The sequence below is a fragment of the Trematomus bernacchii genome, unplaced genomic scaffold (assembly GCF_902827165.1).
Source record: "Trematomus bernacchii unplaced genomic scaffold, fTreBer1.1, whole genome shotgun sequence".
NCBI classification, from domain to species: Eukaryota; Metazoa; Chordata; class Actinopteri; order Perciformes; family Nototheniidae; genus Trematomus; species Trematomus bernacchii.
Window position 1 is genome coordinate 736,040 of NW_022987735.1, and position 13,612 is coordinate 749,651.

The window sequence follows — 13,612 nt, forward strand, 5'->3', positions numbered from 1 at the left end:
CTCCTTCAGCGCCTCTCACTGGTGGAGGAAAAACAGTTTATACATTTATTTATTTATTTATTTGAGTTTGTGATCAAGAGAATTGTTTTAATAATGATATTCCCACAATATGCTTATGATGGTTTTGAAGTGTGGTTTAACTTAATGGCGTCTTATGATGAATGGCTTTCAAATGAAGTGTCGCATTTATCAGAGTGGAGATCTAGGCTACCTCAACAAAGCAAAGAGTCAGTCTTTTGCAATATTGATTACATAAATGATATTGATTTATTAATCATGCAATGTTACACATGTTAACTCAAAGCCAATACGCTCATTCGTGGTTGTTAAGCTAGTTAAATCGAAGTTGTAATTAAATTAAAAGAAAATTAAAGTTTCTAGACATTTCTTTTTTCAAATGCCCATTATCAGAAAAAAGTCATCAGCACTTTAAACTAGTAAACTAAGATATATGCTGCTGCCTGCTGGTAGTTTAATCTGTTATATTGCATGATCATTTTGTTGTCGACATGTGCTGCATGTAAACTAGAAATTAGTTCCTAGCTGTCAAACAACTGTATGGTGGAGTAGAAATATAAAATAGATTAAATGGAAATGCACAAGTGAAAGTACCTCAAAAGTGTACAGTTCCTGAGTAAAAATCTCTTATGCAACAGCTATTGTTTAAAAATATGGGGAAAAGCATAGACTGTATAAAAAAGATAAATACATACAAATCAAAAACATATCCAATTTCCATTAGTCAAAGCTGTACAGTATATTAGCTATAAACAAAACTGTGTATCAAGAACCAAACCAACAAACTCGCTGTTATTATTTTGTGATAGACTCTAGACTTGTGATATTTGGTAGAGTTTAAAACATTACAAATCACTTCTAAAGTAAAAATAAGAGTTTTTTCTGGATTTAACAAAAAAATGCTTTAAACAAGAGAAAACCGATATTACTAAAGAGGAATGTGTAAATGAAAAAAACAAAAGTGTAAATGCTTATCAGTTTTCTGGGCGGTAATTACTAATTTTACTTATATTATTTAATCTTAAATGTGTGATGATCACCTCAGCTGGTAACACTGGACACTGCTGAGATGTCTTTAGCTGGTACTTTTATATTTTATCTTTACAATTGATTATGCTATATCTGTATTACTATATTCAAGTTAATATAAGAGACACCTTGTTTTGTAGCAATCTCCTCACTTGCCCTTGAGCATTAAAACTAAAAGCCCCAAGAGGCCATGGGAACAGTCCAGCGGGGCCTTTCTCTCACATTCATTCAGCCTGCTAATCCACCTGGCTGTGAACACAAAAGCCCATGTTGCATCACAAATCGCTAAACCTTTACAGTTACACACAATATCTTTGTGTTTCGGGAGTTGCAGATTATCTGGGCTGTCCTCTTTTGTTTGAACAGCAAGTGTAACATGGCATGCAGGGAGAGTAGAGAGATTTGGAGATATGGCCTTGGGGAATCAAATTAAAGAGCTACAGGATGTACTGGACTTCTAAGAACAGCATCAGAATTAATCTGGGCATTAAGATTTAATGGTCGTATCAGTGGCTTTAATTAGCTGGACTCAGTCTCTAGGTAACTACAGCACAGGAACGCTTACAGGTGCTGTCCTCTGTTCCCGCAGAGCACTGATGAAAAATGGATTTGCTAATAACACACTGAAAGTCTATCTTCCTCTGCACAGCAGCCTGAGATATCTTCCACCGTCACGTTACACAAGACGCTGCACTAAGTCACTGGGTGAGGATACAGATTTTGCATTATTTATTCAGAAGGACCATGTAAACAACCTGCTGAGGTTATTCAGACAGGGGCTTGAAGTTCCATGAAGCATGTGTACTGAGTTTATCATGTTTGATACGTTTGTCTCAGAGAACAAAGAGTTATGCAGGGTTTTAAGTTGTCCAGATAACGGAGATAACTTTTTTGAAGGAAGCCCCTAAATCAAAATGTGGATAAATCTATGGGATTAATGCAATTTAGGGGAGAAGACAACATGTGTATACTCTAGTGCTCACCCCAAAATCTTTGTATGTGGTCAGATTTATTTGTAGTTTTCTTAAAAACTGATTAACTAGTTGAGACAGACATTCATTAATCTCTTTGATTGACAAAGGTCAAAGTTTGATTAGCTTGATGAACTTGTGAAAAAAATAATGTTAATCACTTTTAATAATTTGATTACTCTATTGACGTCTGTCTGAATTTGAACAGACTGATAAACTGGCACATTATTTATGTAAGCCTGTTTTTGTATTTAGACGATTTTTGCATAAACAGAAAATACATGTCCTGTCCTCATCCACAAAGAAAGCTGATTATAACTCAAGCTGTGGACCCACCATTTTATCCAAACAAGACTGAGCATGGGTCCAAAATAATTGTATCTTTGGCTGTTTGGGAGTCAACATCTACTTATGTTTAAAAAAGAATTCTCACACAAAAACAAAATTGTGTTTAAAAGCAAAGAACCTGAAAAGCTACTCTTGTTTCTTGCAGTCGGTACGTAAACAATGCATACAGTAAATCATCTGGAGACAAGAAACGGAGTCAGATCTGTCATTTATACTCTTTACTAATATTCATTCCAAATAAAAACTCACTTGTGTAAATAATAAAGAAACATGGTGGAAATGTGTTTTTATTTTTTAATGACTTGTCCTTTTTCTGTCCACATTATTTTGTCCAAAAGATGGGATTGATGAGTTACCAAGTGCTGCCCATTCTAGCCTTCTTGGTGCGATCTATATACAAATCTATATACACAATACGTTCATGATGTCAGGTATTTAACAAGTGATGCGGCCTGATCCTTTGGATTGCCAAACAAATAAGAAATAAAGGTTATAACCTTTTTGCAATAACAACATCTCACATTATGACAAGTCTTTTTTTTCTCTGCATAATTATAAGAAAATAAAAAAGCATGACCACGTAGGAAAGCAGTGAAAATCAAACCATCTTCATTTCTAAAAGTAGAAACAAGATCTGCAGAAAAAAGGAGAGGCTTGCACGCGATGAAACATAAAATACTATGTACAATAAAAAGCGCAATCTACGATGCAGGTTTCCAGGTTTCCTTCCTGAACGGGCAGAGGTTGGCAGGCGCGCAGCCGCTGATTTCATTCGTCCTCTTTGTGAGTTCTACTGACCGGTGACTCAGGAGTCAGAAGCCGGAGCAAGGTAAGAGTGAAAACTGATTTCCCATAGGATGCGGAGTCATAAATACAGTATGTTGGGACCACTTCGTGATCGCTCTGTGGAGCTCTCTGATTGGCCTGCTGTCCAGTTCAGTTACAAATGGCACAAGCTGGTGTCAGACCCCAGAGGCCGCCTGGCTGTTGTAGTCGGTGGACTCCATCTTCAGGATGTACGGGATGATGCTGTCGATCTGCACGTTGCCGATGAGACCGGCGAAAAACAGCTCCTCAGTGACAGCAGCACTGATCAGCCGGAGGGCGGGAAGACGCAGCAACAGCTTGGATAACCTGCGAGCAATGAGGGGGAAATTAGAGACATGTAGCAAGTACATTCGTTATATTATCACAAATCGGTCTTGCAAAATCGTATGGCTGCTTATTTTCATTATAGATTATTCTGACGATATGTTCTGTATTAATAATTTGGTCTATCAAATGTCAGAAACAAGTGAAAGATGTCCATCCCAGTTTCTAAAGTTCACAGGAATGTTTTGTAATGTATTGCTTTGATAGCCAGTTTAATGTTATATAAAACAGAGAAAAGCAGGAAATCTCCATATTTGAGAGCAGAAGACAGCATTTTCTGACATTTAAAGGTTCATTGATAATCAAATGATTATATTTCTGAAGATTGATTCAGTGTTGCACCTCTAGTAGAAATATAACAATTCTGTATCAGGACATCATAACCTTTGTGAAATTAGCTGTCATGTAGCAGAGGTAAAGCCTACTGACCGATAGGAGTCTTCTGGGTAAGTCGTGGTCACGTAGTCCTGCAGCTCCATGTAGGCCTTCTCCTGAAAGCGCTCTATCTGTGGAGTATTATCTATGCCTGGGTGATCTGGCACAAAAACAACAAATGCAAACAGTCAGACAAGAGCCCATGCACATTTAGCCCTATGTAAATCTTTTTTAAAGGATTGTTCCCCAACAGGAGGATAAGAACTGGGAAATGTAGTTTTTATTGTGTGAACTGGTGAGTTGTGAACGCACCAGGACTGAAAAGAATGATGGCTTTGAGGTAGGCATATTCATAGGAGTCTGGGGACAGCTTGATCATGCTGTTGCAGAACTCCTGCATCCTCCAGATGTGCTCCATTACTAGTTTCACTCGATCTGGTGACAGCTTATCTGTAGGAGATAAAAGAAAACATGAGTCAAGGATGCAAGGGGAAAGACATTGATATAGATTGTTATGCAAAGTAAATACGAATAGAGCTTGTATTACATTGTTCTCCCCTTTGGATCACATTGGAAAACAATTGTATTCAAATGCTAAGGTCTGGTCACAGCAAGAGCGATAAATGCAAATATATAATGTGAGCATCCACACTGATAGACGATAAGGTTCTGTAAACGGTGGCACCGAGCACCAGCTGCAGCTGAGTCCAAGCCCTAAAGTGGATTCTGATGGCCTGTTACTGCTGAGCGTTGTGCAGAGAAAGACATTCAAATAAGGATATGAATAATAAGCATAGGAAAACAGTCCAATAGTTGCAGCTGCTGTGCCTTTCAGCACCATGGAGATGAGAAGAGAGAGATGCTGTTTATTTAAATGTGTACACTTTATTTCTTTTAGAAAATATGGCTAAAACTCATTTTACTATTTCACCCTAATGTGTGAGACAAATGCACTGTTGAATTCAGATGGATTTTAAATTCCTGTGAGCTTTTTAAATCGGTCATTAAATCAATCAAAGTGATCCTAATGATATTGTTCACTTCTGTAGTCGTGCAGTAGACACAGTAGTTGTCAAGTGGATTTGCTCGCTCGCTCTTTTTTAGCTATAATTCTAGCTGTGGACGCCCTTTGACCTAGCAGGCAAACAAACAGCAGAGCCTCCTACCTTCCTGTAAGCTGGTCTGCAGATGGTTGATAATGGCACTTAGGATGGTACCAACATTCATGACGTTGGAGCACTGAGCCAGACCCAGGGCGAACAGCTCATTCCAGCAGGCTTTCATTAAGTTAATGTCATTATCTTGACCGCTGTTAACAAAAAAAAAAGGGGAATTAATTGAACTGTATGGCCACATTAGAGAAAGCGCACATTTAACTGTCATTTTATAACTGACAGGTAATGAATGAAGTAAAAAGGTGTTATCAGACAATGAAAGGAAATATGACGAAGGCTTACCCGAGGGTTTGAAAGGCAGGGATGGAGCGTGCCCAGTGCATAGAGAGAAAAAGTAGCCGGGAAGCTGACTCACAGATGTAGTTGACATTGAGGTACTCTGGCACAGGCAAAGGCATCATAAGCTGTAGAAACACATTAGAGAATAAAGAGGGAAAACATCACTGTGGTGTTAGCCAGAGTTTGATTTTAAAATGTGCACTCAGTCGAACATAAGCAGGGGTTTGTAGTCTCAGTTGGATTTCACCCTGAGGCTAGAGGTCAGTGTCCGCTGTGGTTTTACCTTGAAAGGGATATGGCTGTCAGAGAGTATCGGCCCCTCCAGCTCCACCACAGGACCCGACTGGTCCCCTGACATCAGCTGCATGGTGGCCTCCAGGGACTCTCCTGCCGAGCCGTCAGTAGGGTGCAGGACTTTGGCCAGAGTGTCAAAAGCTCTAATAAAGTGAAAAGAGTTAACATAAAAACATTTAGACATCAATTCTATTTGAGCTTACGTGGAAACAAAAACAAAGGATAGAACTCAAAGCAGCACTGTAGTGCACCCTTAACATGTTGTTTATTTTTAAATAACTGTGGGTGAATCTAATTAAGTCCTAAAGAGCGGAGTCAGAAACCACATGGCCCTGCAGGAAATTCTATTAAAGCTTTGTAACAAACAGAGAACAACAGCCCCCGGGTTTCTTTCTAGTGCTCACGTCTTACAACTTATTCAGAAACAACAACTGGTCAGTATCAGAGCCTCTTGATTCTGTATGACATCTCCCTCACCGAGTAATATCACTTGCAGTTTGCTCATCAGCCTGGAGGTCTGTCATGGAGCTGTCCCCGTTGCTAAGCGTATCATCTCCCATCATGTCGTTGCAGCTGTCATTCGCTTCTCTGGCCTTGTTGAGGTGGGCGAGGGACGTCACTACATTTGCCAGCGTGCCGAGGTCACCATGAGACGGGTCATCCTGCAAAAAGGAAATGTGTTTTATTTAACAAAACATTGGTGGTTATCACTCAACTACTTCAAGAAAGAATAACCAAAACAAAACTGGTTTACATCATACAGAAGTTTAGACACATGCAGCTTCAATGAGCAAGCAAATACTCATTTCTTAAATATAAGTAAAATCGGCTGTATCTATACTAATATTTAGGAATTGTTAGGTAGGAATGACATGTTGGACTGTGTTACCTTGTCGGGGGATGCTGGAATCAAGATTGTGTTTTCCATCTTGCAGAACGGTTGCTGGATGTTGAGCAACATGCTTGACTCAAGCAAACTTGTAGACCTGAAGTTGGAAAAGACACATTTCACATTGCATTATTTAATATATAACCATGCAATACGAGTAAGTTATAACTCAAACTCTCATCAGTTGATTAGTTACATGTGTACAGTCTCATTCAATCCAATCCAATGTAACAAAATCCTATCTTTCCCGAATCCTATGTCAGATAAAGACAATGAGATAGAAAGATGCCAAGTCAACCCTACAGACATTTTTGAGACTGTGGTTAATAATTAGGGGTGTTGAAAATAATCGTTTCTACGATGCATTGCGATGCGGACGTGGATGATTCGGTATCGATGCAGTGACGGAAGATAATCGATTATAGCGTAGTAACGTTGCTTCCTGATTTTCCGGCCGAGGCTTTACGATAACGTTTTTTTTTCTGTCACTTTAATATCAAATCGGTCGGTGACGCAGAGATCAGGGAACAGACGTGACAGCGGCACAGCAACACCAAACACGGAGCAGTCTGCTTTATCCACCAACACAAGAACACCAGTCCAGAACCAACAGCAGAAGGACCCGCTCTGAATCACTCCGTGTCGCTGCGGCTCAGAGACACAAGGATTTATGTTTTTCAAAAAATAATCGCGTTACAATCATGTCAGGTTTTTGGTGGATTTAATTAAGTCTTGGATTGCAGAGTATGAATGTCCTCTAGCAATTTTCAGACGATATTATTATATACGTGTGTAAAGTTTGTGAAGGCAGGAGGAAAAAAGCTTCCGCGATCACGTCTCCTCTCCGTTCCTCCAAACCCCGCCCCCTCCCTGAAAATAATGAGTGACAGGCTGATAGTGACCTGATAGAAACTTTATTATTCACTTAATCACTGATTGAGATATAATGAAGCTAACTTAATCTCATACATTCATGGGATTTATGCTACAGTAAGACAGAGAATGTAAGTGTGCACCCACACGCAGTATTTTTGTTTGTATATGCTATTGTAAATACTCCTGTTGTCTGCTGTGTTCAGACTCAAGTCCTGTGTGTGATGCCACATTCAGGACATTCAGTGTCCTTTTTTTAACAGAAGACCGTAGCTAGAAGCTGCAGACTGCAGAAGCATTAGTTTTTTGTTTTTGAGGATGGAACAACTTCACACACAGACACAGGCTAGAGCTATACAATTAATTTATTTTGGTTTATAAATTAATGTCAAGACATTTATGTTATTGATTTCTGAAGCACTTTCTAAATAATAAAAAGAGAGTTCATATGTATTTACTGCATGTATGCATTGATGAAAAATAAGCCATGTGCAGTAATATAGAAAATTGAGGATGCAGCGCATTGGTATGAATCGTGATGCATCGGGATATCGAATTGAATCGAATCGTTGACAGGATAATCGTAATCAAATCGAATCGTGAGACCAGTGAAGATGCACAGCCCTATTAATAATGGGGTTGTATTGAACTACAATATATTGAGTTTTTTATTTTATTTTATTCTGCTAATGGATATACCAAAATAGAGCAAGTGAAATTGAGTAAAGCTGTGCCAGATCATGCAGTGGAAATGCGGCACAATTAACAACAAAAATAATGAGTCATGTTTTGTGAAGTGTGTATACCTGGCGTCATGTTTTATGAAGTGTGTGTACCTGGCGGTCTCCTTGTCGGACATGAAGGTAGTCGTGGCAGCCAGAGGGCTGCACAGGTTTTTGCGGATGTAGATTTTCTCAGTGGAGGCTGCACAGTTGACAGATTTCTCTCTGGTGTTCACTTCAACAGGTTTCCTCTCACACTGCACAGCTAGAGACAAAACAAAGTAATCAGAGTCAAACATCATATAAGTGAGAACTTAAAGGTGGGGTAGGTAATTTTGGAGAAACCAGCTCGAGTGCGCTAGAATTTGAAAATACACAGCCGGAAGAAATCTGCCACTTCCTTACAGAGCCCCTCCTCCAACACACACGAACGCGCACATGACCAATGAGGGCACGAGATAAGTTTGTGCACAGATGGAAGGCTGACAGGCAGGTAGGCCATCCAGTTATTTTAGCTGGGCCGGCTAAAATGATTGGTCGTGCTTTTTACAGTACTACGGCTTCCACAGATGAATTTTTTTTATGGATTTTTTGTCAAAGCACTTAAGATATTCATTACTATTGGGATGTTAAGAGCATTCCATGGAATATAACAAAAAGTGTACATCGAGCCGGTTTCTCAAACTTACCTACCCCACCTTTAATAGGTGCTTTCACACCGGAGTACTTTTCCCCCCGAACTAGGCCGATAGGGGGGGGAGATTTGGTTTCACACCAAAAAGGATCTGGAACTAGTCCCTAGTTCGCGCAAACCTTTTCACCCCCAGATAGTCCCTGCTAGCGAGGTAGTACTTTCCTGAGAAGGAAATAGTTTGTGCGTGTGTCGGCCACACTAATAATTTCTGATTGGCTGGGCGAATTGCAAACCACGCCCCGTAAAACTACGGAAAATAATTTGAACCCAAAGCAGAAGAAGAAGAAGAAGTGACGTCAGCGGCTTAATTTGCCTAATCCTCCCTCAGGGACTTATTCCGGTGAGAACGCGATCTACTAGGACAGTTTGAGGGACTAAAGAGTTCGGGGGGAACAAGTACCGGCTAAGTGCTTGGTGTGAAAGCGGCTAAAGTGTTAACTTAAACTGTAAATAGAGTATTTTACTCTTACAGTCCTGTTTCATGCCCAGCGATATGCAGCGCTGCAGGCGACAGTACTGGCAGCGGTTTCGGTGGAGCTTGTTGATTGCACACTCTCCGGAGCCCCTGCACGTATACACCAGGTTCTTTCTAATGCTGCGTTTGAAGAAACCCTTACAGCCCTCACAGCTGACAGCCCCGTAATGGCGCCCTGAGAGAGGAAAGACAAAACAGGGTCAAGTTGGAAAATCTTTGCTCACTACTGAAAAAATTATAATGTTAAAGAAGGTTAAACTTAAATCCTACCAGAGGCCTTGTCCCCACAGACAACGCAGTACTCCACAACCGGTTTCCCAAGAGACTGGTCTGACCCTTCAGTCACAAACTGAAAAAGAAATTTAAACAAAGTTAAATACAGCACATATTACATTAGGTTTGGAAATGTAGTACTTTTTTTAACATATATAACATTAAGCTGTCTGTGGCTCTTTCCTGCTGTAACGATGCAAATGTCCCCTCTGTGGGACTCATAAAGGTATTCTGATTCTGAAATATTACACGTTTGTTCTTTAGTGATCAGACCTTTCAGTAACTTGTTTATTACAATTGGAATAAAACTAATATTTCCTGGATATACCTGAATCTGCTGCCCAGCCAGATCAGGGGAGGCGAACAACAGGTGGTTGACCCCAGATCCGTCTTGAGAGGAGAGGATGACTTTGTTGGCAGAGCCCTCCTGCTTGGCAAGGATCACTTTCCCTGCAGAGTGGTAGTCAGTGTTTGCTAAAATATACTGCTGTTTTCCAGGGGAAGACGGCTCAAGCGCTGTGACGATCTGGATCTTCTGACCAGTCTGCTGATCAGTTACAATCTGTAAGGGAAAAAAAAGGAAAACATGAGTGATTGTTGACTTTATGCAGAAAGAGAAGTTAAGCTAATTATATGATAAAGAATAGGATTTGTATTTATGCAAACAGAATGCATGTCATTGGGGGACTAAGGATATTTTGCAAATTTGAAACAGTGTTAGGTTTTTCTGTCAGCTGATCTTTGAAAGAAAAGAAGATGATCATTCTTCACCTGTATTCTGTGTCCTAATGCCATGTTGCTGTCTGCCGACACAAGTTGAATCCTTTGAGTCTGCCCATCCATTCTGATACTGCGTACACCTTCTACTGTTCTTCACATCAGTGCCACATGAGGCATTCACACCTGTCGAGAGAACATATGCTTTACTTTCTTTAAAGTAATTCCTTCAAGAATAAGGCCCCGGCTCCACGGGAACGCATACGGCAAAACGCATCGGAGTAACGCAAACGCAAACGCAAAAAATCTTCCGCCCACACGCAATATACACCGGATTGTGTCAAGCTCCACGAGACGGCTCCGTTTACATCCAACCGCTGGAAAAGCTGCAGTACATATGCCGAGCCTGTATGTGGAGCTGTAACTTCCTCCACAAAAGCAGCAAAGAAGAATGGTTGTCATGTTTATTCTCCTTGGTGGGGGCCGAGGGAACCGGGCAGAGTTTTTCGCCGGTCAACGTGTGTTAAAGTTGAAATCTTCCAGACAAAATTATAAAATTGCCGGTCAAAGGTCTTCTTTGTTATTTATTGAGCTTTAAAACAAATGAATAACGACGATATAATGATATATAATCATCAAATACACGGAGGCTGTCTCTTTTTCCTCTCTTCTGACAGCGTCAGTGTCTGTCTCATGCAGCAGCTGATCCAGTAATGATGACTAGACAGTAAAAATAAACATATTTATAACTAGTTTAGGTAGTTTGAGAGGTAATTAAAATAGCTAAGGGTGATGATCTGACTTGAAGTGTGTGTTTTCCTCCCGCTGCATCACAGCGGGAGGAGCTGCGTGTCTCCGTCCTGTCAGATTAGACTTCACTCGCGTTTATGTCCATATCGAGATAAAGATAAATAATCTGAATTCAGTGTGCAGTGTACTTTTGCGGGGGTGAGCAGCAGAGGTGGGGAGAGGCGGGGCTATTGCGTCGTCATTATCAGAAACGGATGACCGTATAGGCGACTCCACGGCCCCGTTGGACCCCCCAGAGCGCTCCGTTCCCAGATCTATCCACCTTTGGACCCGTTGTCGTTTGCAGGGTCTGTTTCTACGTTTCCGTTACGGCGTCGTCGAGCTTAAAGGGCTATACGCATGAGAAATATGCGGATTCAACCCGTTTTCGTTCCCGTGGAGCCTAGGCCTAAGGCTGAGTTTATTCTCTTTCTTTTGAAAGTGGTGGTTAACAAACAGTCCCATTTCAAGAGTCCCTACATTTGTTTTTAGGAACAGATTTTTAACACAGCTGTCCTAGTTAGTATTTTCTACAGTTGGACAGTATATGTGAGATTGCTGCAACATAATATATAGTGGCCATGTTCAAAGTAATGCAGGAACATGTCATCCAGTACAACTGTGGAGCTCTATATTTGCAATGGTTCTGAGCAACAGAAAACTAACTGTGGAGGAATAAGCTCTATCAGGGAACACTGACAATACTCATTAATAACATCATCAATGAACTGTCGGTGTTGGTCTTTCATATAAATGTGTTACTATAAGAAAAATATGGAAAAACATCAATTTTGGTGAGTAGATCTTTGAGTTCTGTGTGTAAACATGATACCCGTAGGACATCTCATAAAACTTTTACCACATGTGCAAATATAATGTCTTATATACCGATGTATATTGGAGCCCCACGGAGCTCAATCTCAATAGTTTGAATTACATAAACTGTATCATATCTCAGATATGTTATTAAAAGCGAGTAACGTTAAGTCTTACAAACACGTAACTATAATGCTACTACCCTTTACGCTCCTGCTTTAGTTCCCCGTTACCTCTCCCTTTAGCTTTTATATATCTCTGGACTAAACGTGATTGATACTTCTTAACGAGGTTAACATGTGGCTTGCAATCCTCCGTAATGAACGATAATGTGAAATAATATCATCTGATTTATGGTATTGCGTGCTACTAACTAATGTTAGTTCGTGGCCTATGCTAACCGCTAGCTCGAAACTGTACTATTGATGGCCTGACAAAATATGGCATAATATGAATGTTAAGTGACAACGAATGAGCGGTAAAGGTGCAGTAGTAACACAAACAAGCTCCTGACAGCCAGCTATGTAAAATCGATACGGAAGATAAAGGTATTTCTTTTCCTGTGGGTGAAAGGTCAAAATTGAAGGGTTAAAGCATGATAGGGTTCAAGGCCCATGATGCTCAATCGCAGTCAGCGGAGGGACCTCGCGTTTTACAAATGGGCAAAAACCGCACTAATTCTTGCACTGGATATCCACATCTATCATCAATTTAACAAGACATCTCATGGGTTAACACTACGATGAGCTGTTGTCACACTCAGACTTTCTTTTAACGATGTGGCTGCTTGGTTTGCGGATGCTAGTTAGCATTGCTAGCGCAGCAGCTAACATGAGCTAACGGTAACACAGCTAGCTGACGGGGCTAAGCTTGTTAGCGTGTTGGCTAACTAGCCTGTTTGTTTGCAACATTACTGCTTCGGATTAGCTACACACTAACATATATAGCGTTACCTACATACATACTAATGCAGACGCGTACAAATACCAACACTATTACATACCTGCCTATTCTAATTTCGAAGCTCTGTGCTCCGGACGACAGTGCTAACGAGCTAGGATAGCTGTTTGCTAACCGGTAATGGTTGCTTCCCTGCTGCAGACCTACTGAACACTCCCTCCCTTCCTGTGTTACTGGCCACTCGTGTCTGGTTCTTGAACATCGCATGCATCCACATTAGTAAACATGTCTTACCTGCCAATTAGCTGTTGTGTCAGATTATGTATAAGTCCTCAATATATTAATATTTTAACTGTTTGTTGCAGTTAGTGGGAGGGTCAGAGTTCGTGACCTTTTCCATCAATAAACGATTCACGCACATGCGCAGTTGGGTGGCAGAGGCTCATAGCCTATGTGTGTATGTCTATATATACTGTCTATGGTGTGTATGTGAGAGCATACAGTATATGGTGTCAACCTGTCAAAATATATATATATTTTTTTAAATCACAGGAGTAACGGCATGTCTATCACAGTGTATGAATACCTTTTGTGTGTTATGTTCAAATATAACTTATGGTTCCACAAACTCTTACTTGGCAGTTGTTGAAGCTTACTCAGAATCATGTGTATTACTATTTTGTTTTGATAATTGGCTATATAATTGGATATAATAGTATGAAAACAGTTGTCAAGAAGACAGGCTTTGTTTCAAGTTGTAAAATTGTTATTACCATAACAAAATGCACAATCAAACAAACATGCATTACAGTGACATCATTAC

The 13,612-nt window shown here is 40.3% G+C and overlaps 1 protein-coding gene across 5 annotated transcripts; it reads right to left on the reverse strand.

The window, feature by feature from the left end:
• Nucleotides 1-2,569: 2,569 nt before the first annotated feature.
• Nucleotides 2,570-13,344, reverse strand: nr2c1 (nuclear receptor subfamily 2, group C, member 1). 5 transcript variants are annotated; one of them, XM_034145966.1, is made up of 14 exons: nucleotides 13,084-13,344; nucleotides 10,339-10,470; nucleotides 9,896-10,129; nucleotides 9,565-9,643; nucleotides 9,284-9,469; nucleotides 8,210-8,390; nucleotides 6,531-6,627; nucleotides 6,119-6,303; nucleotides 5,631-5,784; nucleotides 5,351-5,472; nucleotides 5,060-5,202; nucleotides 4,206-4,343; nucleotides 3,948-4,053; nucleotides 2,570-3,500 (listed from the first exon to the last, which is right to left on the reverse strand). In XM_034145966.1, the coding sequence occupies exons 2-14, from the start codon at nucleotides 10,408-10,410 to the stop codon at nucleotides 3,329-3,331; spliced, it is 1,869 nt and encodes a 622-aa protein (XP_034001857.1). In that variant the 5' UTR covers nucleotides 10,411-10,470; nucleotides 13,084-13,344; the 3' UTR covers nucleotides 2,570-3,328. The 5 variants fall into 5 exon arrangements, with proteins under 5 accessions (XP_034001857.1, XP_034001856.1, XP_034001859.1 ...); XM_034145965.1 differs by lacking the exon at nucleotides 13,084-13,344 and adding an exon at nucleotides 12,893-13,031; XM_034145968.1 differs by lacking the exon at nucleotides 13,084-13,344 and adding an exon at nucleotides 12,893-13,030 and having other exon boundaries at nucleotides 8,240-8,390.
• Between the last annotated feature and the right edge of the window lie 268 nt (nucleotides 13,345-13,612).

What these genes read in the sequence shown, in the direction of transcription:
- nr2c1 (XM_034145966.1), bottom strand. Translation starts at nt 10,410, where the DNA reads ATGGATGGGCAGACTCAAAGGATTCAACTTGTGTCGGCAGACAGCAAC. An exon ending in CATTAGGACACAGAATACAG is followed by an intron (nt 10,130 to 10,338) that starts GTGAAGAATGAT and finishes TTTCCCTTACAG; the next exon opens with ATTGTAACTGATCAGCAGAC. An exon ending in CTGTGGGGACAAGGCCTCTG is followed by an intron (nt 9,470 to 9,564) that starts GTAGGATTTAAG and finishes TTCCTCTCTCAG; the next exon opens with GGCGCCATTACGGGGCTGTC.